General features: G+C 28.5%; 1 protein-coding gene across 1 annotated transcript in view; it reads right to left on the bottom strand.

Moving 5' to 3' along the window:
• Positions 1-12,128: 12,128 nt before the first annotated feature.
• Positions 12,129-27,775, bottom strand: part of LOC148306146 (cholecystokinin receptor type A-like) — a 109,862-nt gene continuing 94,215 nt past the window's right edge. The window contains 3 exon segments of the mRNA XM_088265552.1: positions 12,129-12,224; positions 15,152-15,268; positions 17,076-17,152. Of these exon segments, the coding sequence (XP_088121678.1) occupies positions 12,129-12,224; positions 15,152-15,268; positions 17,076-17,152 (290 nt within the window).

Genomic DNA, 27,775 nt, shown 5'->3' with positions numbered 1-27,775 from the left:
CAATAAGAGATATTTTTACCTTATTTTTTGACATCCCAATATAAACGAAGAAGAATATTGGCATTAACAGGGCTAACGACCGTCAAAATAATGTAAAAAAGAACTCCTTATTGGAGATAATCCAGATTTGTGAAGTATTTGGACATCCTCAAATGTTGTAATAAAATTAACTGGTCAAATTATAAGCTCAAATAAAATGGAAAATAATTTTTCAGGCGTTTCTTAAGTATGTAAATACAATCCAGGATTCAAATCTCATATTCAAATTGAATGAATCTCGTCTTAATAAAAAGTTTTCCTCTTCCGATCACAAATGGCCATTATGAACTCGTTCACACTGTGTTACGAGTTTGATCAACATATCAAGAAGTTTCAAGAATGTGAGTAATGTGGTTGTCAATCATGGGTAGTATTGGTGAACAATACACGTGTGTAAAATGATCACTTAAACCAGCCTATTCGTAAGCCCTGTAAATACCCAGACACCTACTTTCTTCTTCATCTATGTTAGGATGTCAAAAAATAGTTGTAGGTATTATGAACTAATAATTGTAACTATGAATTTGTTTACATTATACGAGTACTTGTATTTAGGGAAACACGTCACAGTACTAATGTCCGTGAATTATTGAATTGTTTAACAGAAATCTGTTTTTCCAGTAAGTTTATTTTGGAATACGAATAATAAGTCGTGCTATTGTCTACGTTGGACTTTCGATCTAACAATTAGCCTTTTATACAAAGGTAAGCCCTACGTAGAGCATCTCATATGTTAGTTCTTTGGGTGAATAATAGTGGGCTTTTCGGGTTAACATTATTGGCCATTCGAAAAACAGATTTTAAATTTTCCTAAACAATTTTATTTTGTAATTGACATATACGTTTCATATTTTTTTAATTCATTTCGGTTTAAATTTTAAGTGTTCAATGGTTTTTTTTATTCGAGTAATAATTTTATACATGTATTGTATTTTTTTTAATTATTTCAAATAGTTTATCAGTGATATTATGACTTGTTTTAAAATAAAGTTATAATTTATGTATTAATTTTTAAATCAAACACAATTTTTTTTAGTCAACTATGTAGTATTTTATTTTTAAAAAACACATAAAAATGAATATTGTGACGATTGTTTTGCCTGGTTATGGCATTTTTAAATGAGACATTTGTTTTAAAATGCCATAACTAAAAAAATCTGCGTTTTATTAAAAAATTAAAACATAAATTTAAATAGAGTGCTACAAATAAAATGCCAAATCAATAAATATAAACTTTTAATTTTTATGGAAAAATCACGTTACAGCATTTATTTATAAAGTAATACCTTCTTTTATTAGAGCTGAATCTTGAAAGCACCAGTATCTTTGTAGTAATTTTGTCAACAAGTAACAAACTGACTCAATTTTTTTCTAACCAAATACGGCGAGCAATAAAAACAGTCTGCGTAAATTTTAAGCTACTCGTATTAAAAAGAAAAGCCTACAAGATCTGGAATTGTAAAATAATTGGAGTTATTGAGAAACTAATATATAGGGACAGCGCATATATTTAAAAGACCAGAATTGTAGTTTGAATTTAATATCATCCCTAAAATTGGAAATGAAATTTATTCATACGATCTGAATTGTAGTTTGAAATTGGTGTCTTGCAAATATCCATCTCTAAATTTGAAAATGAAATTTATTCATAAGATCAGAATTGTATTTTGAATTTGGTATCATGCGGTTATTAATTTCCAAATTTGAAAATGAAATATATTCATAAAACCAGAATCATAGTTTGAATTTGATGTCATGCGGATATCTGTCTCCAAATTTGAAAATGAAGGTTATTCATAAGACCAGAATTCTAGCTTGATTTAATTGTCTATATCTTATATCTATCTCTGATATCTTTCTCTAAATTTGAAAATGATATTTATTGCGGATATCCATCTCTAAATTTGAAAATGAAATTTATAGAAAAGACCAGAATTGTAGCTTGAATTTAATGTCATACGGATATATATCTCTAAATTTGAAAATGAAATTTATTGAAAAAACCAGAATTGTAGTTTGAATTTGATGCCATACGGATATACATCTCTAAATTTGAAAATGAAATTTATTGAAAAGACCAGAATTGTAGTTTGAATTTGATGCCATACGGATAAACATCTTAAATTTGAAAACGAAATTAATTTAAAAGACTAGAACGAAATATAAATTTGATGTCATGCGGATATCTATTTCTTAATTTGAAAATGAAATTTGTGCCAATAGAACACTACCCTTCTATTATATTTAACATAGTTAAAAGCTGGAAACGTTTTTTGTCTAGTGTATTTCTCGCCTTATGAAATGAGTAAATTGATGCGATACTCCACGGACAATGTAAAACGTGAACACTATTTTTGTTCCATTGTAATGAAAGCTCCGCTGCGATGTAAGTTCTGTTAAAACAATTGTGCTTTCTTACTGCTCCGAGGGAAAATGTGAAGTTTCCTTTTATGTGACAAAGGTTTAAAATAAAAGATTCATTATATTTCAAGTACCAAATGAGAATAGTTGGCAAATACAAGAGAAATAATTTATTTTATAAACCCACTGAATGAGTATGAACAGAAGTCTTTGTTGATCTACAAACAAATATTCACAAAGTATTAACGTAGTAAAATGCTGTCTGTTGCACTTCATCTATTGTATATTAATTGAAATATAAATATTAGTTTTGCTCAAAATCTCAAATCTTTGATACAGCTTTGTATTCATATATGAACATGTCTTACGTAATTGGTTATTTTTACCTGGGACAGACAAAATTTTGTTTTTTCAAAACATTTTTTGACCGCTATGGCAATGCCATCTGTTGAGCGGAACAGTAACACACACCGTACTAAATATAACTCAAAGCACACATTTTATTGACAGCTGCTGACATTTTGCATTTTGAATGTTTTCGATTATGTATGTAATACATATAATAAATGTTTATATGAATTGAATATGTATATTTAAATGTATCTATGTATTATGAAAAATAAATAAATAAAATAAATAAATAAATAAAATGTATGTGCACATCATATTTTTCTTTGAAAATAAATATTTAAATATTCTTCATTCCTCTTGATTGCGTCATAGCGCATATCCATAACGCGTCTTTGACAATGCGCATTTGGATATATCCCGGTATTTTTTTTATTATTTTGATATTCTGTTCTCAAAAAAGATCCTTTTAGAAAAAAAGCAATGGATAACTGATTTTATAATTAATAACTGATTGTGGTATCATCATTATATTTTATAAAAATAATAAAGAAAATTAGTAAATGTTTTGTTCTTCATAGAGAAAAAATCATGATATTTGACAATTTGTTTTTATCGCAGTGATCATATAACGTGGGTCAGATACGCCGTCTGCAAGACCCTCGTTATAACCGACTTCTACTGCATATTGTTATTTCTTTTAAACTACAGACGTTTGCACTTCTCACCGCAAGGTTATGAATTAAGGTAAACAAAAAAAGTGAATAAATAACAAATAAGAAAAAGGGTATATAATCACGTAGTTTTCTTCACAAATCTCTTCAAAGTTTTCAAAAGCTTGTCAATTCCATTTTTGAACAATTTTATTGGTTTGTTAGTTAGTTATCAAGGGCTTCTGTTATATAATATTAAGAATCCTGGTATTCAAATTGTCGTGTAATAAATACTTCAGAACTTCCATTCGAATTTCTTCAAATCTAAAAGCGTCGTGCAATGCGTTATTTAAACAATCTAGGGTGTATTTTATTATTACGCTTAAAATATACCGGTTTTAGAATACTATCACTAATAAAATACACGATTGGGTAAACATTTTTTATGTATATGGTAGTATATAGGGTTTTAACGACGCGTTGGTTGTATATGATACTTGGCCAAAATCTGACGATTATTTTGAATAAACACATCGAATATACTAAGCTTCTCACAGTACTTACTTGTCGGTTTTGATTGTTTTATAGCGTTAGAATTGTTCGAAGTGAATAATTCCCCGCATTCTCAGCGAACACAAAGGGTAGAGGAATAGCTTCATTGGATGCAGCAGTTACGATGGGTTCAGAGATTTAAAGTTCTAGTTTTCCGAGAAAACCCTTTAACGGAAATTAAATATAGATTTATTATTCTTCTCTGGTATACATCTTCTTATCTCATATACATTTATACTATATTTAATGAACTATAAGACGTACTTTCAAACTAGGCAATTTAAAAAAAATACAATTTTACCGTTCCTATTTTCACATTGAAAAGTCAGACGATTTTTTTCCTCTTAGTTTATAAAACCGAACTAATTTTATAATACTCGTACTATGAATTCTAGGGCTCTTGTCAGAGTAGGGGAGGGGGTTGTTGGCCTCAGAAAACACCGCATTACTCAATTATAGTATTTTGTGTACCTACTACAAATGCACCTTATGTGTCAATAAAATAATAAATTTGGATAACTTATAAAGCACCATTTTCGAAAAATAATACCTCAAGGGCAAGTGTTGTGTTGTATACTACATCTATTTATTTACTTCACGATTCTTTTCACAACAATGTTGCCAGATAGAGATAAATTCCCCGCGCCATGCAATATATGGCAATATTGAAGACTGGCGGAAATTTAAAAATAAATACTCGTCTTTTTTACTTTAATTTCGAATAGAAAACACACCGAGTTATCCACTGCTGTATTTAGTGTAGTGGTCAGCGCTACCATGCTGGAGGTCCTGTATTCGATTTCGAGGGGGGACAAAATAAATATGACTGATTCCGACTCTCATATTTATAATATCACCCTGAACTGGCACAAGAAGCGCAGGGCTGATCACCTTGCCTTCATGCAATCAACTATCAAGATAACATTGCTTAGCTACGATGCAGTGCCCTATGCACCATTAATGCAAATGGGCAATTTTTCGAAGATGAAAATGCTTCTTACCATCTGTAAAATATGGTATTATATTTTTTGGTAAAAAATATCTCATCACTGCTCTGGGTCGCTTTACTGTAGTGACGACATTTCTTAGTTTATATGTAAACCTCTAGAAAACCACTTCTGCAATGTATGAAATTTACTTAGAGCAGTTGAAATCTGCCGGCAGACAAGTGATATGAAACAGTCAACTGCAACTATTATACCACACAGTGTGCTATATTGCATTCGGAATGCAACTTTAATGGATGGTATAAAATCGTTAAAACGTTCTCTCCATCTGCATTATTTTGAAAGCATTTTTTTGCTTTAAAATGCCTTTAATTGGATTTTAAAGCACTGTTCTTTTAAACCAGGTAAATATGGAAATATGAGATGGGGTGAATCGATTTATAAATTTGATGGAATGGTTTTTCTTATTGATTATGGAAGAATATATTTGTTGTAAGTATGGTAGTAACTTGTGTCGGGTTGTGGTCCCGTGGTGAGTGTCGCGGACTCTTAAGTCAGAGTTTCTTGGTTCGAACTCATTCTACCACAATTTGATACATATTTCTAATAATGAGCCACTTAGGCTCACAGAAATAGTATACATTTTAATATTTGTATAAATAATAAAAACACAATTATTTATCTTTGAAAAAAAACAATTTTATAGTAATAAATTAATAACAAATAAAAACCTATCAGCGAAAGCTAAACTGGAAGTACACAATGGAGTCCTGGTTTCCATGGCTTTGAAGAGAAAAGAGTTGTTGAAAGGTAAGGAATTAATGCAAAAATATGAAAATGAAAGACACTCAAACACAAAAAAATAATTATAATAGAAAAAAATTATGTTACCAACATTATTATTATTTATTGATTCGGCATTAACTTTGTGGAATGACATGATTATTTTATTAAAATTAAACACTTGAATAATCCACTTAATCGAGTTTTATTTTTATTTACGACTAGTTTCGAAAACGAATTGTTTTCATCTTCTGGTACAAATTAAAACTAACGAATAAAAATATATGTAGGTGTATATATAGGTTAATAAATATAAAATATAGGTAGGGGGGTTAAGGAACAACATTTTTTGTAAAAGGAAACATTGATAATAATGGTGACGTATTTTGAAACAGTATATTATTAATGATTGTTTTATCTGAATTTAAATTTATATTTATTTCTAAATTATTCATGACTTGACCTTTATTTGTAACAGAGTGTAATAATTTATGTGTATGAGAGTCAAATGTTACCAACTAACATAAACAATAAACAATAAGTATAAGTCCCTCTCCAAGCACAAGAGCCTAGTCTTTTTAATGGAGAGAATTACGTTATTGATTTTATGATTGTTAAAGTAGAAATGTCTAGAAAATTAATTATTGTTTCAATGTAACTATGTTTATGAAATAAATGAAAAAATCTAAAGCACAAAAAATATCCAATATACATTCTTCAATCAGGCGTGGAAAGACGTACGTTGTATCCTCTTAACATAAAGAACTCCCATTCATTTTGTTGTATATTGTAAAAATGAGCATATCTCTCAAAAAGTATTGCGACTGGGGCATAGTGCCTACAAAATGACCTAGATTTGAAGCTTACAATGATGTAAGCACGTGGAATGTATGGTATTCTATGAAAATATTCCAACCGTTCTTTGAATTCCTACGTACATAAATGTATGTGCATGTACAATATATTGCACGTACTTTCAAGAGACCGAGCTTTGAAATCCAGCTCATGTCTAAAGCATATTACAATGTACAAGTGGAAATTCATTTTTCAATAAAAATAATTTTAAAGCATAAGAATTGGAATACGAAACAACATACTTTCATAGTTTTCTTTATACATGAGGTCACTAAGTGTTAATGTATTTTTCAAAAAACATTTTTAATTCTGATATAAATAATACAAAATAAATTTTAAAACTCATTTCAATGACTTTATTTTTTTCATCGGCGAAGGTGAAAATCGTGTGTAGATACTCTTTTTTTCAATATTCTTATCAAAGAAATAAAACTGTTTGAATTCTGACGAGCGTGCAACCCACGGCAATTCAATGCGGTGCCCTTTGCAGCAATTGGTTGTGAAAATGAGTCAGAATAATAATTTTATCACTAAAACATATATTTCTCACTTCTTATCCTATCGAAGACCGGATTATTTACTTTATGGATGATATAAGCCTTATCCACACCCAGTGGTCCACAGGGCACTGTATCGTATTAACACAGCATTATCTTGATCATTTCTTACATAAAACCATCACTCCTGCACTTCAGGGACCAGTCCAGGGTAATAGGGACCTCCAGCACGAAACCCGAACACGCTGATCATTACACCACGGAGGCAGACACATATCAATTTTTAAATATCGTACGAGCAAATTATAAAATCTCAGTGTGAGCATTTAAAAAAATATTTTCCGTTAAATATCGTGTAGAAGTTCGTCCTCCCTGCACTGAAACAAACTAAGTTGTAGAAATTCTCGGCCCTCTACCCACACGCACTCGTTATTTATTTGCGACGATATCTCACGGATAAAGTACGAGCTAGTATGCAGAATTGTGAATTTGGGAAATACCTCAAACGACTGCTTTAAAAGCTACTGCCAAAGTTTGTTTACTTTTAGCAGTTATTTATATTGATTTAATGTTTTTTGTTCACCTATGTTCCATGGTCAAAGCGTATTTTGCATAATAATTAACCAATAACTAAATAGGTTTTTCCACTTATATTTTATTTTAAAGTTACCGGGTTTTGTTACATTACCAGTCTGTTGATGTTATATTAATAAATTTGATTGTTGTTTTATTCTTAAATTGATTTTTATTGTGCCTTCTAGTAAAACACATACCTTCAATATACTCTCTAATTTAGTATGAGATTGGGAATATTGTGTTTTAAACCATTAATGTTAAATTTAATTTTATATACAGAAAACTTTACAGAATTTTTTTAAACCCCTTGACTTTAGTATATTGTTATTTCTTTAAATCAATCATTTTTTTTTTAAATGGTAATTTATCGTAATATTTACATAAAAATATATCAGAATAACAAAAGAACACTTCACCTCAAGGTTTGAAAAATAGATTACGGATTGAATTAATATCAAGACAATAATGTTTGAATATTAATCATATAAATCTTATAACTGTCACATAAAGCTGTAATCAAATATGTAAAGATGTAAAGAAATTGTGAGAATTTTGCTTTTGTCGTAGAACTTCAAATACCACACGGTAGATACCGAACAGACTTTATATTTGGTATTAATGAACCTTCACTGAGTAAGCTTCCAACTTGTGAAAACTCAATTAGGGGTAAATGAAATAACAAATTTCACCACGAAAAATTTTATACGAAGCACCACTATAGCTGGGAGATGGGTATGTTTATTAGATTCAATGTGTTTTCACGCTTTCTACTTCCAACTTTGTTATAAATTGTATTATCACATTTATTATTATTCTGAATAAAAATCTTTTAAATGTTAACGTTGTACCATACATAATTCAGTTCCATATAAAATGATTACCTTAAAGCTCGCGATTTGAGAAAATAAAACACAGTTTTTATTGAAAATTTATTGAACATTCAGAGTTAGATAACACATTTATTACAAGTAATATAAAATACATTTATGCGTGTAATATTAGATTTTAATGAATAAAAAATATTTGTATGTATTCATATGAAACATTGCTTAAAAACTCATCAATTGTAATATTTTATAAATAAATAAAAATATTTTTTAAACAAAGACATGCAATACTTAATAAATGTGAAAAAAAAGTATTTTAAGCTTTTTACATGGCATAAATATTATAGAAAGTTCAAAGTAAACTTTATTTCTTACACTTAAATTTAAACTTACGTATAAAGTAAAAAGATATGTAAATTTTAAATATTAACATCAATATTACAAATTCAATTTTCTTTCTATATATTTTTATTTCAAAAATCAATATATACATGCTTTATATGTTTATACATGAATTATTTTTTAATTAGATTTTTTTTAAATCATATATAATTTACGTATTTGTATGTATTATGCAATGCAAATGTAAAATTAAATTTATGTACATTTAAGCTTCGTGCTTTTATTATAATAAAAAAAAATCCACAGCCTTTTTTATGTATTCTGAAGTATTACTCATTTATTTTCAGTATTCAATTTAAAATGTAAGTAAAATGAAATTGTGGTTTACCTTTAAATATTATTATCAAACCTTTATTTTGATTTAAATACAGTCTCACATTAGTTATAAAAAATCAAAATAAATTAATTTTGTTATTGTTTTTAGAATAAAGCGATGAGTAGATAAAATAGTAAACAGTTAACGTACATTCTTAATAAATGAAGACTAACAATTCTGCCTCTACTATTTGTATTTGTATTTTTTTAACAAGTTAACGCTTGTTTATCTTTGAGGTTACAGCATCTGACCGAACACCGTATTCTGATGCACAACAGATTTTTTCCTGTATTTTTTCCTAAAAAATAGTTATATGTTGATTAAAATCCATGTTTAAGTTGGTATTTTTCTGTCATCTGTTGTTAATAGACTATTAAGTATCTACGATTCTCGAAATTCAACAGAAAACGATCCCATTGCGGTCAAATAAGCAGTTTAAAAAGAAAACATGTTTTCACCCGCCACAGGCAAATTAAAATATTAGTTGGTGAAAGATTTTAAACAAAACAACATTTAAAATTTCACTTTTACAAATTATTCAATGGAAAACTTCATTAAAATAATTTAATTTTCATGTTTTCAATTGCCAATGCTAAAGTGAGAAAAATGAGCGTTCTATTAAAAAACGAGATTTAAATTTTTGCTGCAGGATATTGCGCCCATATCTTCGTTAAAAATCAAACAAATTTAATTCCATGGATAGATGGTTTTATTTTAACTTGATGTAGAATTTATTTTCGTTGGAAGCACCGAACATAGAAATAATGCGACATAACCCTCTTTTATTATTATTGCGAGTTTTAGTACATAATTACGCAGATAGATGGACTATTATCACATGCTTCCACGACTTGGAGTTAGCAAAATTAACCATCTTTATAAAGCTTTAAGGCTGACATAGTTACAAAGCTAATTTTGGATAAACATTTACTTGACCATTTCATTTCTAAGTATCATTCTTCCTGTCAAAAGACGATAACAGTTAGTATAATTGAGCTATTTTGGTTCATTTTAGCGGACTTAGTGTGGGTTTTGGAACTTTTCTGAGATCTTTATGTAGATCAATTAAAGCGGCCACAGAAATTAGAAAATTTCAGAAACTTCTAGGATTTTTTTTCACAAATCAGTAAAACTGAAAGATTTTTTATTTAAAATTGTCGTATAACATGTCGTACCATACATACAATAAGTTATTTGATAAATCTTTATCAATAAATATTTATGATCTGAAGGCAAGTAAATCACTGCCTCTGCCATACCAATGCGAATGCATTGTTGCAATTAATGAACAAAACTCACATTCTTACTTATTTAACCAAGATTCTTTTCAATATTTGAATTTGTATATCAATTTTTTTAACAAAAATATCATTCAAACCATTCAATGATTATTATTATAACATTGGAGTGGGACATTTCCATTCATTTTTTTAATTACTATCTTTTGATAATTGTTCAAATGAAGAAGTTGAAACCATTATTAAAGAACACCAATATTTACACTGTGTAATTTTGACGAATTTACTCTAAAAAATACAAAAATACAATTCTCTTAAAATCCTCAAAATGACTATCAAACAATGGTGGACACAGAAAATACACACACACACACACATAAAATATTGTATCGGTTTTTCATCTGCGTATGTAGGTCAAATATTTTAGAACTTTTAATATCGCAAATACAATATGAATATTTAAGTAGTAAACATGAAAGAAGAAGTGAATATTTCTATTTATTTTCATTTTATTGCCAACATAGGTAAAAGAGCAAAGCAAATATGGAACAAAGGCAAAATGAAGAAATGGGTAAAAACAATCTAGAATTAATATGGGGAAATTTTATATGAATCGTTTATATTTCTCCTTTTTTTCTTGTATATATATTTTGTGAAAATATATTTAAAAAGTATTTTTTATTGCCATAGTAAAATTTCGAAAAGCATATATTTTTAAATAAATGAATATACTTACATATATATTGCATTATTAATATTTTATTTCAATAAATCACTTTTCAACAAACAGAAACAATATTTTACTCAGAAACTGTTTGAATTTGTGTATAGTATTAAATAGACATTTATTGGATTTAAATTCGGAAATCAGAAGCTAAGCTTAATGATTACACTGTCTATGAGTCAATCAAACAGCAGGCTATTAATTCGATAAAGAAATTTAGAGGAAAGTGACACATTGCTAAAATACTAATCTCAATCTAAAAATCTTTCTGATAAGAATTTTCCAAGTCGATCTGTTTCCAATCCCAAAAGTTTATAAATTTAGCATCCTTTCATTCGAATTCAATCTTAAAGTATTATGTACAGTTATCGAACCTATTTATATATAATTTTATTTGCAAGAGGAGAAATGTTGTGCGTAACATTTGGACACGTATCGCGTATTTTTACAACGTTTATTAAAAATATCCACGTTATATTTTACTATACGATAATTATATTTATTTAAATTCAATTAAAAATTTACATTTTACACAAAGTAAAGCAAATCAATTACATAAATATTTTAGAATTTTAGCATTTCTGAATATCCTATTATTACAATATTCTTTCGTTTATTTTTGTAGGAAAATTTAATACAAAAAAAAATATTCTGTAGTTTTTTTGTAATTAGTAAAATCTTTGTATTAACTCGTGCGATTAAAAACAAAAACATTAAAATCACCATAAAAATGTTCCGAACTGGTCCATATGAACTTAAGAACTCGCATTCTCTTTGTCTCCCTGTTGATTAAAATCAATCAGATAAGCATCTTTATTTAATATCTTCATTGATACCTTTCTTCAATCTCATTTTTTAAATTTACTATACTCAAGAAAACAGTTTCTTTTAAAAGAAATATGCATGAAAATACTACCTTACGATGCCCCTTTATGGACTTTCAGGATACAACACTTTTAGAGTTCACTTTTCAGGACATTACAATGTAGAACATCTTATCCTGGGTGCAGTTACTCGTACAGAGCTGGAGAAGGATCTGGTCGGCCCGGTCTCGCCCAGCTGATCCGGTAATGGAACGAGGCGTCGTCTGGTGCCGCTTCTATTACCTGCACAAAAATATTTGTGTACTTCAAAACTAAGTTCAACTAATCGAGACGCGAGATTAAACCACTAAAACCCGAGCTTAAACTTAATATCCACCTCACCTTAAAATTATTATATTACTAAACTTGAAGCCAGTGTTTTAAATATTTGAGCTTGGAAACCAAATATACTTTAAAGAACATATACTTGTAATATCCAAAAACACGTTTAATTAATGTTTAAATGGATTTAGATTAACAATATTTTATTAAATATTTAGTTTATCAAGAACTTAATTGATTATTATTAAAGTAAATTAAATATCGACATGCTTAACTTGATTCATGTGCGTTATATTTTTCTTGTTTTAATATTGTTACAAAAATTAATAAACTCCAATTAGGGAATTATTTGTACTTTATAAAAATATTGTATTCGTATTTTAGGTCTTTTTTACTGATTATAGAAAATAAGGACTTGAGTTTGGAGAGGGACGTTCACAAAATGTTTATTTTTTATACTTAATTAAGAATATAAGATATTGTATAATATAAGAATATAAGATAAAGACATAGAAAGGAGAGTGAATGCTGGGAACAGAATGAATGGTGCACTAAAATCAGTTTTAGCAAATAAAAATCTATCAGCGGAAGCTAAACTGGCAGTACACAATAGAGTTCTGGTTCCAACCCTTATGTATGGAAGCAAAGCATGGAGTTGGCAAAAGAAGGATGAAAGCAGACTGAATGCAGTCGAAATGCGATCGCTCAGACGAATGTGTGGCAAAACGATGTTTGATAGATGTTCGAATGATGAAATAAGGAAAGAATGTAAGGCTGAGATAAGCATTATCGATAAAATTAAGAAAGGTGTGTTGAGATGGTTTTGACATGTGGAGCGTATGAGTGAAGAAAGAACGGTTAAAGAAATTTATGAGGCGAATGTAGTTGGAAAAAGAAGCAGAGGACGACCGAGGAAAACTTGGCACAATCAGGTATGTCAAATACTTGAAAGCGGCCGGGTCAGGAGTCGTAATAATCGTCGAGTATGTATGAGGAGATGCATGAATGTAGAAGAGGCAAAGAATGTTTGCAAAGACAGAGTGGTGTGGCGTTCGATTCTCTCTGCCTACCCCTGCGGGAAAGCGGCGTGATGGTTAGTTAGTTAGTTAGTTAGTATTTTAATAAAAATTAAACACTTGAATAATCCACTTAATTGAGTTTTATTTTTATTTACGACAATTGTATTCATCTTCTGGTACAAATTATTCTGGTATTAGTTTTAATTTGTACCAGAAGATGAAAACAATTGTCGTTTTCGAAACTAGACGTAAATAAAAATAAAACTCAATTAAGTGGATTATTCAAGTGTTTAATTTTTATTAAAATAATCATGTCATTCAACAAAGTTAATGCCGAATCAATAAGTAAGATATTGTATTTTTCATATTTTTTTTAATCAGTTAAGATCGTTTTTTAAAGATGGCCATAAAATATTATAATAACATTCAAATTCCATATTGCTTTAACAAATCACTAAGGTATAAAAAAGATTTTATGGCACCCTTTATTCGTTAATTCTACAGAACTGTCTTTCGATTATAGCGAAAATAATTATGTCACAATCTATCCTTTTATGTTAACTTTCACGTGTTATGCTAATATTAGATTTCTAAAAGCCAAATCAAACTTAATAATCGTCTCGAGCAATTTCAAAATATAGCAGTTGCTTTTTTACAAATTAAAAAATTATTTCATATTTTCGCACTGAATCTAAATGACTTTGTTTCAATCGGTGCAAAAACCATAAATTTCTCCCTGTTTTATTCTTTCTATTTCAAAATATTCTTCACATACCCAATATACTTTGATATTTTGTTGAAAACTTTATGTACAGCTTTGATCATGGTCATTCGCTTCGTTGTTCTCAGGAGAGAACACATTCCCTTCCTCCCCTTACATCATTCTTCAGTAACTGTCCAAGCGACCAGACTATCGAGTAAATTACCTTCTCATATGAAAAATGCACCATCTCTAATGGTTTCCAAGAAAAACCTGGAATATCATTATTTATTCTTTGAAATTTAATTGAAAGTACTAAAACAGGACCTTGATATACGTATTTCTTTAAAATTAAAAGTGGTGCAGAGGTGTCAATAAAGGTTCCTTTTGAAACTGAAAGGTGCCGGAACGGTGCTATATTAATTATTGTTGAATATATATATATATATATATATATATATATATATATATATATATATATATATATATATATATATATATATATATATATATATATATATATATATATATATATATATATATATATTTTATATATATATATATATATATATATATATATATATATATATATATATATATATATATATATATACATATATATATATATATATATATATATATATATATATATATATATATATATATATATATATATATATATATATATATATATATATATATATAATGATAATCAAGTATTTGTCTCAAAACGAAAACAATCCATATTAATTTTAACAACATTTTAAGTGTGTCTATAATTATCTATAATTATCTATAATTATCTATTTTTATGGGAGTTATTTTTCATATTATTTTTATTTCACGTGTGTAAAGTAATCACTTAAACCAACCTATGAAGTCGTAAGCTCCGTAAATGACATTCAAATAATTCTTGATCTATGTTGAGATGTCAAAAAAATAATATGAATATTAATTATCGTGCCGTTGCTTGTACAAAAATATGATTTTTATATGAAATTACAAAGAAAATAATAAATACTCAAATTAAGAGAAAAACATGGCAGGATCAAAAAAGGCTTTATAAAAAGGTTCCTGTCAAAATGTTATGCCAAACCTTTATTATATTTATTATTTATTAGGCAAATAAAAACAAAGTATCAACTAAACCCTTCACGGCGAACATTTACCTGCGCTAGGCGGCTGACGCTGAGCGTCGCGACGGTGGCGACGCTCCCCTGGAAGGCCGCCCCCTGCCCCGCGCATCCCCCGCACCCGGATTCGCCGCTAAACACGATCCTCCGCGTCTAGCGTTATCACCTCTGAAACAAGAGCCTTAGGTCAGAAGCCGTTCATATTTTATTTATTATTCTACCTTTTTCAGATTTTCAGGCTTTCATTGTTTAGCGCTGGTTAATAAACTCTCACACGTTTATTTGCTTGTGTTTATTATACTCGTATTTTCAATGTATTTTTAAAATCATGGAACAAAGAAATGGATTCAAACCCCAAGAATAGGTTATTATTTAGGTTTTATTGATATCTTATAAAAGACGGATAAATTTACGTAAAATATTTCATGCAAAAAAGTTTCCAAAAAATTATTCAAATGTGAAATTCAGATTACCATCATGGTTTTTAAAAGATGGGATTGTCAGCAGACAAATTCGGGTGTAAAACAAGAGATATTAAGTTGCATTTTATTTTACCTGTAATATTTTCAGCGTGTCTAAATTTCGTTCCCATATTCAGGATTTGGTTTTGGTTTTGATCATACATTTATTGAAGGTTTCTACTATTAAAAATTTACTTATTTAAACTATATGTAGATGTTGTCGATGAAGTAACATACGGTTGACCTTTTTAATCAAACCATAAATACAATATGAGAAGTATGATTGTCAATTATGGGTAGAATGGTGAATATTACACAATGTATAAATAAAGTGGTCACTGAAACCAGCCAAAGACAGATTATAAGCCGTGTAATTTTCTGACTTCTTTATTATTTTTCATCTTTCTTGAGATTACTTTAAATATATAAAATCTCGGAGACCAAAAATTGGTAGTTGTGTGGTTGTCACCTATGGGTAGAGTGGCGAATATTGCATTTTTGTAAAGAAATCACTAAACCAGCCTTTGACAGGTCATAAACCCTGCAATACGCAAACATCCAAATTATTTTTCCGTAAAAGTAAAAGTGATCCGTGATTTATAATCACACTAATCAAACATTGAAACCTCTAGATATATGATCGATCTCATGATACATAGTACATACAGATCGAACAGATTAATTGAAACAAAACTTTATTTGTTATATTTTCGTAAAAAGTTTTGTAAAATCTATTGTTAATTGGTTTTATCACAAATTAATATTTAATATGATCTCATTTGGGTTTAATCAAAGATTTTACCATTCTTGGCATCTATTCTATAAGGTTTTCGTATGTGGATGCTATTTTTTCGTCTCGAAACCATACCTGAATTATAGACAAAATGACCTTTTCCACCGTAGTGCAATCAATTTTGGAGAGCCGATTCTTACAGATTTTCAATTAAGTTTATGTCTGGAAAAATTCTTGACCTGTCCGACACATTTCATTGTTTTTGTGTGAAGAATTTCATAATTTTTTTTTGGATTTGTGGCAGGGGGTTAAATCCTGCTGAAATATTCCATTACCATTTGACCTTCGTTTTTGTATCTCTGGTAGTATCTTTTCCAGTAGAATTGGGTGATACTTCTCACTATTCATTATCTCAGTCACTGAAAGAAGCAGCGTTGGTCCATAATACTTAGTAGACTTTTGTTGAAATCTCAACAAAGATATCACAAAATTCAGTTAAAGAAAATTAAAGAATAATATTTTAACACTATCTTTATAATTTGTCGTTCACTTTTTCGTGTTATTAAAAATATTCATATATTTTGGGCGATCCTTTGAAGAATGAATAATTAAATAGAGTAAAATTCAAGTTTCGAGAAACCATTAAATTCATTGAAAAATACGTCTTTCAAATTTTATGAAAATTCAACCCGCAACCAAAACTATACATTGAAAGTTTTGATTGGTTGGTCATTTTAGATAGATTCAGATAGCTCGAATTACAAACCGCTTTTATATATTTAGTAAAATCAACATAATCGACCTTAGAGAATACGGTCGTCTCCACAGTAATTTTGGCGAAGTCTGCAATATAAAGATAGGATATCAAAAATAAACACACAGGCTTATGCTTCCCTCTTTAAAACATATTATCGAGAAAATTGGGAACTCAACTTATTTAACTTAAATATAGCCTAGTATGTTTAATGTTGACTTTATTTTTTTGTAAACTACGTAATTAATGCTTTACCCAACAAACAATATTGATTGGACGAATGCGCTAACGAAAATATTCTATTCTTAAGGGTTTTAATTAACACGTCCATGGAGATTTGATAACAGCCTTTTCCTAAAAGCCTAAGGTAAAATTTTTAAACGATTCTTAGCTGGATTCAGATTATCTTTCTAACTACTAACGATCATTAAACTTCGGCTGAATCAAACACAATTCGAAAAATATAAATACCTGAAAACTTATTTTGACAAAACTTTACCTCATTTTTAGAAAATGTAAACAAAACACATATTTAGATTACAACATTTGAGTGTGTCCAAATACTTGTTCACAAATCTAGATTAACTCCAATTATAGAAGTTATTAATAAAAGACTTTCTGCTCAATTAAAAACTTCTTTTCATCTCACCAATAGATGTCTCTAGTGAAATTCATGTGATTTAAGAAGAGTGTTTCGAAATTGGTTCATATATATATATATATATATATATATATATATATATATATATATATATATATATATATATATATATATATATATATATATATATATATATATATATATATATATATATATATATATATATATATATATATATATATATATATATATTTATATTTATATATATATATATATATATATATATATATATATATATATATATAAATAGAGCTTCCGAGAATTTGAGAAGTGTGGTTGTCAATAATGGGTAGAATTGGTGAATGTTACACGTGTGTAAAGTGATCACTTCAACTATCCTATGACGGTCGTCAGCCCCGTAAATGTCCAGACTTCCATATTCGTCTTCATCTTTGATAAGATGTCAAAAAATGATATTTAGTTTAACGACATTTTTGGTTTTTTCAATTTTGAAAAAGAATTATGAAAATATGCTAAAACTTTTGAATAAATTATCTTCCTCGCCCCTACCGAATTATCGTCTTTGTAGACTGGGTTAACTCTCCTCATCCTCAGGTTGTAGGTCATTATATAATACACAACGTCACTTAGGTCATGCCTTCGAAGCATGTTATCTTTCTGTAGCATTCTTGAAATTTTTAGTTTCCTCTAGATATTTTTAGAGAAAGATCCGTGGTGATCGCCTAGTTTACAATATGTTCAGGATCTCTACGTCCTATGTTTCCATACCATCTCAATTGCTATTCCTCTGCCTTACTATTGATATCAGTTACACCCAGGCTTCCACGAATGCGTGAACTCTTTATTCTATCTCTAAGAGACACTCCAGCTGACCATCTAAGCTTTCGCATTTCAGCAGTTTCTGGTTTATTAACTTTCAAATAAATAATGAAAGAAAAAAAACTATTAAATATCCTTCTTTTGATTAATTATCACACATAGCCACACACGTACATATGCTTATTAATATTAAAATATATATTTTACAAGCTGATTTGCGTTAATTTTTTAAAAAGTTAAGTATAACATATTTTTTAATGTTTCATTATATGATTAAATGTCAAATTACCGAAATAATTTGAATAAAAAATAAAAAACAAGCTTTGACCTTTCCAGTTATACATTTTTAATATGATTAAACATGTAATTTGAAATATTTTATGTAAAAATGATAAATAAATCCGGTAAAATATAAATGGTATAATTTTTATAGATTAAAAAGGGAAATACATATTTTTTGGTGTTTTTCCTACAATACGCTTTTTCAGCTCCCTCATGAGCATATTAATGAAAAATTTACATTAACCAATCATTTTATTTCGGTCATATTCATTTTTGCACGTATTTCCACTGAATCACAAATATTCGAATTGTTATCAAAAAAAAATTAATTCAACCACGGCAATATCCCCATCACACACGAGCTTCGAATCGTTTGTAAATGCAGATCAGCTCCAAGCCCATTTTAAAGCCCACGGGTTCCAATAGGTATTACGCGGTCCAATTTCAAGTTTAACTTGTCGGCAAGCGGTTGAGTAATTTGTATCATTCATCCCTTCTCCAAACTCTACCTTCATTCTAAGGGAGGCACGTCAAGAAGGTACTAAGTAGGGATAATGTAGACATTCAGATTTTGTAATATTTGATCCAGGTGTTTCGGATAATGAGTGAAAACATTGGACCTTTTTAGTAATACTTATTCATAAAGTGCTTGTTACAAATATTCATGAAGTTTTTTTTTCTCTTTTCTAGATTCACATACTTTTTTGGTTGGTGATTCTATTCAATGAATAAGTTTGAACCTCAAATAAGGAAAATTTTACTTTGGTAAAAAATAATCAAACGTTTTCATTGTTATTTACTATCGAGCTTCCGATAACAGGTATTAGCATATTTTTTCCTTCAGATAATCCAATTTTATAAAGTACTTTTTTAGTATTGAATTTGAGTGTCATTAGTTAAATACCTTCATAAATTCTAGCATTTTTAGAGCTAGGTTTAAAAAAAAGTGTCCGCTTCCATAGTTTAGTTGTTACCGCGTTTGGCTGCCATGCAGGAGTTTAAATAAATTAAAGTACATTTTCACTCTAATATTTACTTAATCTAACCCTGGATTGGTACTGAACTTGCCTATATGTTAGTAACGATAACACTTCGTCAATACAATGCAGTTTTCTATGCACCTTTGGGTGCAAATAAAGGCTTGAAAAAGAATGTAAAATACATTTACTATTATTAGAATAAGATAACAATATTTATATATTTGGTGATATAACGATATCTTTATTTTTCCGTAACCTTTTTTTAATATACCTAACCTAACCTAACCTAACCTAACCTTTTTCTAATATGTATAAAAGGATTCGTAGATATTTATATAAATATTGCAAATAGAAATGGTACATACATATATTAACACTGACATACACACACACACACACACAAACACACACACACACACACACACACACATACACGCACACACACACACACACACACACACACACACACACACACACATTTATCTAATTTATAATGATGTTGAGGGGTATTTTTGTAGATTTTCGTGGCTTTACAAGGAATTATTCTTGTGACAGTATTAAAAATAGTTATTAAATGAATTAGTGTTGAAAAAAAATACAAACTTAATTATTCATCTATTTACTCGTATTGTTATAAAATGGATCAACATCAAAAGATAACTTTATGCAATGATCACATGTAATTTTGACCCAGAATATGAATGTTATTCACTGTAGTAAATGTAACGTTGTTTGTTAAGGATCCAGTTGGAGCTCTTAGAACATTATAATAATATACCGATAATTATATTAATGGTTTCTCAGAACAAAGTTTAACTCTACATAGGGGAAAAGGACTCTAATCACAACTTATCTTGTTTTGAAGTTCACTTAAAATAATGAGTTTAAACACGTGATAAGCATTAAAAATTTGTACAATTTACTATCTTAATCATACAAGAAATAATAAAACATCACACTTTAACAATTTAAAATAAATAATTTTGGTAACCCAATATTTCATTTTGTCCGCCTCCGTAGTGTAATGGTCAGCACGCTCGGCTACCGTTCTGGAGGTCCCGGGTTCGATTCCCAGGGGGGTTTAATAAATATAAGTGAGTTTTTCACTATAATATTTATTCAATATTATTACCGTGGACTGGTACCTGAAGTGGACGGCTGATCACCTTTCCTTCATGTGTAAACGATCGAGATAACACTGCGTTTATATGAAGCAGTGCCCTATGCACCATTGGGGTGCGGTAAGGGTTCACAATATTTCAACTTCGGAACTTTAATACAGGTTGTTTTTTTTTTTTTTTTTTAATTTATACAAATTCAAATTTATTGCATTTATAATTTCCCGCAATAACAATTTATTGTATTTATATGGTGGCACCCGCCGTGTAACATGTTGTTCCATCTTGTTGAAGGTTCACAGCTCCACAGCTCTGTCACATCGATGCCATTCAACAGAGGAAAGAAATCAGTAATCATGGTTCTGTAGCGCTCTCCATTGACCGTAATATTCTGTAAAATATGTGCCAATGATTGCACCTGCCCATAAAGAACAACAAACAGTGACTTTTAATGGATGTAAGGGCATCTCAACAAAAGTATCTAGGTTTTCTCCATTCCAAATTTATCAAATCTGCTAATTGACATAGCCATTAAAACAAAATTTGTGCCGTATCGGTAAACAAAATTTTGCATTGAGAAAGAAGATCAAGCTTAATATTGTATACCCATTCATCGAATCTTTGATGCGTATAGTTATCATTCAGTCTATTCATGGTTGCTATAATTGCCAAATTGACAGTCTGTTGACTATGTTGCCAGTTAAAAAAACTAACCCTAAAAACACCATACAAAAATATATAAATAGATAAATATATAAACATGTCTCTTTGTCTCTAATATTTATTCTTCGTGTTCTAGAAATATGTTTAAATAAACAAATACAAACTTATATTTAATGTGTCTCCAGTAAATCCTTTAGTCGTAATAGACAATTACTATGGATTTAAAGAAAGCAATGTTTTTCTATTTAAGGTTAAAAAATAGTCCCTGTGGAGATTGCACTTTTTAAAAAAGTGTTTAATTTTTACTTTAATTCTGAAAATCTAACGTAATTTAAAAAGTTAAAACCTATACTAAGCGTCTTCCAATGTAATCCTTCTTTTATAGAAGTTTGGAAAAAATGTTTTAAAAGTGGTTAAGCAATTCATTTTATTTATGGCTAGGGAATTAAATGAAACAACGAATAAATAGAATATATAAACGTTTTCAAAGTGTATTGATAACAAGACTTTTTTAGGATTAATTGAAATAACGTTAAGCTTGAAAATATCAGTGCATATAAAAATACAGTAAATTAAAAATAATTATCTTATTGCTGATAAAATCTTCTGATGACTATTGGGAATGTGTTAAATACATATTTATTCATACAAATATACAGCATCTATTTTATTCAATGCATCAATGCATTTTCACTTCGAGCTGACTTCTTCCATTCTTTTTTTTCTGTGGAGTCTAAAAATATTTTCTCTCGTATGTTTTATATTCAGTCAAATGAAGAAATAATTTTTTGTCAAAAATATCATTTGCCAAAAAATTATCAAAAATATTCTTATTTTTCATAATAGTACTTTATTCTTTTTTTTAATTTATTAGAATTAGAACAAACAAGTTTTAATTATTCGATACATATATTTACCTGTGTAACGGGCTCAACAATTTACCTAACCTGCCCAAATAAATGAGACCGATTTTGACCCCTAAATTACTCGTTTATTTCTGATTGAGAAAATTCATTAAAAGAAATATCAAATTGTATTGAACAGCTAACAATACAATATTTGAAAAGTTGATCGATAAATGGAAAAATTACAATGATTAAAGAAATTACTTCGTTTTTTACCACTTGAGTTTTATTTTAGACTACATGTTTCAGAAGTTAAACTTCCATCATTCTGGTCTGTATAATAACATTATTAACAGTTATTATACAGACCTGAATGATGGAAGTTTAACTTCTGAAACATGTAGTCTATAATAAAACTCAAGTGGTAAAAAACGAAGTGTTTTCTTAAATCGTTGTAACATGTCTTACCACAAAGTTAATGCCGAAACAATAAATGGAAAAATTACTTTAAAATTTCATCAAAAATTTCATTCAGCTCTTAAGGAAATAATAAAAGCTGTAAAAATATATGGCATAGAATAAATTACACAATTGCAAGAGAAGTTGTACAAATATTCAAATTGGTTACACAAATTATTGTAAATACAGTTTTTTCTACCTATTACTAGCATAACGTAAAGAACATTTAATACTCGTCAAATATTATATAAAAATTATATAAAAATATACAGTTCCTTCATTTAATTATTATCAGCACACAATGCTACATAGGGTAACGCATCACATTGACGTCATCTTGATCGTCAACTGCATGAAGTGCTGCGCTCTGTATACCCGCCCAGGGTGATACTAAATAAGTATGAGGGTGGACATCACCCAAATTTGTTATAACTACCCTGGAAATTGAACCCGGGACCTCCAGCGTAGTAGCCAAATGAGCTCAATACTATATTATGGAGGTGAATTGTAATAAAAAGCAAATTATTTTTATTATAATTATTTTACAGGTATCCAGTAGATTACTTCAAATTTACTGCGTCCGTTATTAATTACTTGGAAAATTAATTTCAATTTCTTCGCTTTAGCTAATTAATAATTTTAGAGCTTCTTAGTAATTTATTTGACTTGGCTTCTATTGAATAAATAAACAATCATCGAAATACGTACAAATGTATATAAATCCAAGGGGATAGCATTTAATTAGACAAAATATCTTCGTTGTGCAATAGATTGTATCAAAAGTTGGCAAAATCTGTAGACGATAAAAAAATTACTGAAGGAAACTTCGTTTATAGTTTCATATTGAAATAAATAATCATTTATTTGGAGAGAAGTTCGTTTATCAATTTTATGGTAAATCTGTTCGGAACGATCCATTTACAAAATAAACGAGTGATTATATAATTAACTTACTAACCAAGGGTTTACTGGAAGTTGTTTAAAATTGTTGTTTTTTACCATTGTTAACGTAACGTCACGTAACGTAAAATTTTTTTTCATTTAAAACTGAATCTTAAGAATCAACATTATTTTGAAATTTATTAAAAGTATTTCGAAGAATATCTTTAATATTTAGACTCCTGTTATATATATATATAAATATATTGATATATATATATATATATATATATATATATATATATATATATATATATATATATATATATATATATATATATATATATATGTGTGTATATATATATATATATATATATATATATATATATATATATATATATATATATATATATATATATATATATATATATTAATATAAAAATGTGAAATATATGCTCCCTTAACGATCGAAATTTCGCATAAGTTACAGACAAAGGGTAAGTCTATTTTTTGACGACATTTACATATGAGTCTTTTAATGGAAAATGTTTCGCTTTACGAATAAGATTCTGGATCGAATTATGCTTGTTATGAGAGGTTCCATTTCTGTATTTTAACGTAAAGCTCTGATGAATTTAAGGGAACAAAAGACCAATGAAAGTTTTTCTAAAGGATTTATAAGATTGATTACAAAATGCAATAGTCGAGAATCTATTCGTTTCTCAGTTCAATAGTTTGAAGAAAAATATACAGACACACCCTTATACATATAATACGATTATATGTATAGAGGGTATTTCAATTACAATTTGTTCATTGCACATAGAAAGTGATGGATTTAAATTACCTTCTAAGAAATGTAATCTCGCCTCTGCACTAATGGGAACGCTGCGGTGGTAGATTAAGATTCGTGGATGATCATTGTATTAGTGTTCATAGTCTTACATAGGAATAAATGATCGCTACCGAAAGGGTTCGCTCTTACGACACTATTTCTTAATGTTAGAAAAGCTAGGAACATTAACAGTAATGTACTCTGGCAACCTGAAATTCTCTCAAGGAATAAATCTTAATACATGTTTAATGTCTAATATAATATAGAAAATGTTTACCTTACACATATTACTCATACTTATGAAAACTAATTATATAATTTATTATTGTGCCATTAATGTAATGAGTATTCATTTGATCAATGAACTCGTTAAGAAACATTGGCTTTATTTTGCTAAAACATTATGGTTTGTCATTTAATGATATTTGACTACTATTCAATAATTTTGAATATTTCTAAACGTTTACCAATGATAAAATATTACATTTCAACTGAAATTTAAGTTTTTCTTGTAAATAGCACCATCTTTTTTAAATTTTGAGACGTATTTCGATGCATTTCGTATTATTTTCAAACATCGTGTTTGACCATGCTGAATTTGAAAATGATGCAGAATGTATCAAATAACGTGTCACAATAGATTTTAATAAAAAGTAGTATTTACCAAGTAAAATTTAAATTAAAATGGTTAGATGTTACTACTAATTGACTGCCGAATCAATAAATGAAACTTTTAAATAAAAGAGTACATTTTGTTTGAATAGTCCGCCGGTTAATTGGGTAGCTGCTGTATTGTATCAAATCCCAAGGAACGGGAAACAATGCAAGGTGCTAACAGAAATTGATGTACCTACATTATTTTGCGTGTGTCCAAATAATTGTTTAGAAGTCAAGATTATCTCCAATTATAGGAGTTATTTTCATATTATTTTTATTTAATTTTATTTTAATGCGATTCTAGCGCTTCTCATGTAGGTAAGTGATTAAATTCCAGGATTCGGACCTCACATACAAATAAAAGAGTTTGTGGTTAATAAAAATCTTCTTTTCTCTCACCATAGATGTCTTTAGTGAAATTCTAGTGATTCAAGCACTATGTTTTGAATTTTCAACAATTTAGAACAAGGTTTCTAAATTGGTTCATATGTATAGAACTTCCAAAAATTTAAATAGTGTAGCTGTCAATCGTGGGTAGAATTGGTGAATGTTACACTGTGTAAAGTGACCACTTTAACCAGCGTATGATGGTCGTAAGTAAGCTCAGTAAATGCCCAAACATCCACATTTTTCTTCATCTATGCTAAAATGTCAATAGAAATTTACGTCGCTCAGTTGGAATTTCACTTCATTAGGAGAAATACATATTCACAAATTAATTGTGCGTCGTCCGTATTTCTTATCGTCGCTGTTATTTTTGTGTATTTCAAAGAATTTCTAAAAATGGATTTCTTTTTGTTACTTCATCTTAATTTTAAAGAATGCGAGGATGAAATTGTTGAAAAGAAATAAGACAAGAAAGATGAAAATGATGAAAACCACCTGTGTACCGGGAAGTAAAAAGTAAAGCAGGGATTGAAAGTAATTTTGTCCCGGAACCCAATTAAGGCCGCCCCTCATGACCGTCGAATATATGTTTATGCTGATTTTGTAGAAGTACAAAAAATATGACGAATACACCTAATTCCCGTAGAAATAAATTGTGTAAAAATTATGTCGTTTGTATTTTACAATTTATTTCCGTTTTATCATCTGAGTTTATTGCTAACGTGCAAGTTGTATTTTTTTTATATTATTTTTTGACTTATCAACATACGTAGATGAAGAAGAATATGGAAGTCTAGGCATTTACGAAGCTTACGACCGTCAGAGGCTGGTTTAAGCTCCGTATTTTTTTTATTTTATCTCGCAATTTTGTCGATTATGTCAATAGTTTTTTTTAATTATAGCAGAGTTTTCGAATCATAATCAAACACTTGTAGGTACACACAATAATTTAAACACCATAAAAAAATTCATCATTTATTCAAAATGAGTTTTGTAAGAATACGAATCTTTCACATTCTGTACCGTAATTATAATTTTGATTTTATTACTGCTTCAATTTGAGATATTCTTTTTAATTTTTTCTCATGTAGTTGGAATGGAATATCAATTAATATAAATACCGTAATCGATACCTAAATATTAATAAAAAAAATATTTTATTATTTTGTTGTACAAACTTTGAAATCGTTTAAAAATATATAAACTTGGAACATTTTATGACTACGGTTGCTAGAGTCATCCGGTAGGAAGTAATTTTTTTTTTTACGTTACTCATTTTTAGGCACTTGTAGGTAGATGGTAGCGGTAAATATTGTGGTTACTGTAATTGACAAACACATTTTAAAAAAATATTATTAAATGGTTAAAAAGGCATGGGATGAAAATGAACATTTATTTAATTATAAACGAGAACGTGAACTTTTTGGAGATGATTTTAGATTTACAACGGTTTTTTTATACGAATTATTTACAGCATATTCTTAAATCGAGGAAAAATACAAATTTTCTTTTATCTGTTAAAAGCAGTTTTTCACTATTTTGTAGAAAAATTCAAATAAACCCTTTTTTATTATAACTTCAAAGCTTTTACAGCGTTTAATTTTTACCTTGCTGAATATCTGTTTGTGAAATGTTTTATTAAATTAATACATGCGGCTATATTAATTTTTGTGTGATGCTGCCTTCCAAAGCCACAAAAAAGTTCTTAAAATAGGTTTCAGAGAACATTTTTATTTATAAATACTTTAAAAACATCGACTTAATCCTTTTAATACTATTTTCAAAGTAGACAATAAAGCAAGATGTTTCTTTAAAAAGTTAAGCACATTTAATATTAAAAATTTATTCACGAAACAAAACCTTTGAATTTCTAGCATTAATTGTTATCTTTGAGCTTTTTTAAAAAAATAATTTTAAAAAATTTAAGCTGTCTAGAGTCTGAATAATTGTAATTAACTGAAATAACCTTTGAATGTCTTTATAAAATCATCAACCTTCTTCGATTTTTATTTTACTTTATTTTATAAAAATTTAATCTTTTTCTTGTTACAAAAAAATAGCAGACCTGTTAAATTTAACCTTTCTAAAAAAAACTTTATGTTAAATAAATTACGCATTATTACACATTATATTTACTTAGCGAGTTCAAAAGTATAAAACTATCAA

The sequence above is a fragment of the Brachycentrus maculatus genome, unplaced genomic scaffold, assembly GCF_059751285.1.
Source record: "Brachycentrus maculatus isolate JH-2025_06_01 unplaced genomic scaffold, ASM5975128v1 h1tg000249l, whole genome shotgun sequence".
In the NCBI taxonomy this organism is placed as follows: Eukaryota; Metazoa; Arthropoda; class Insecta; order Trichoptera; family Brachycentridae; genus Brachycentrus; species Brachycentrus maculatus.
This window is presented reverse-complemented; position numbering and strand designations above follow the sequence as displayed.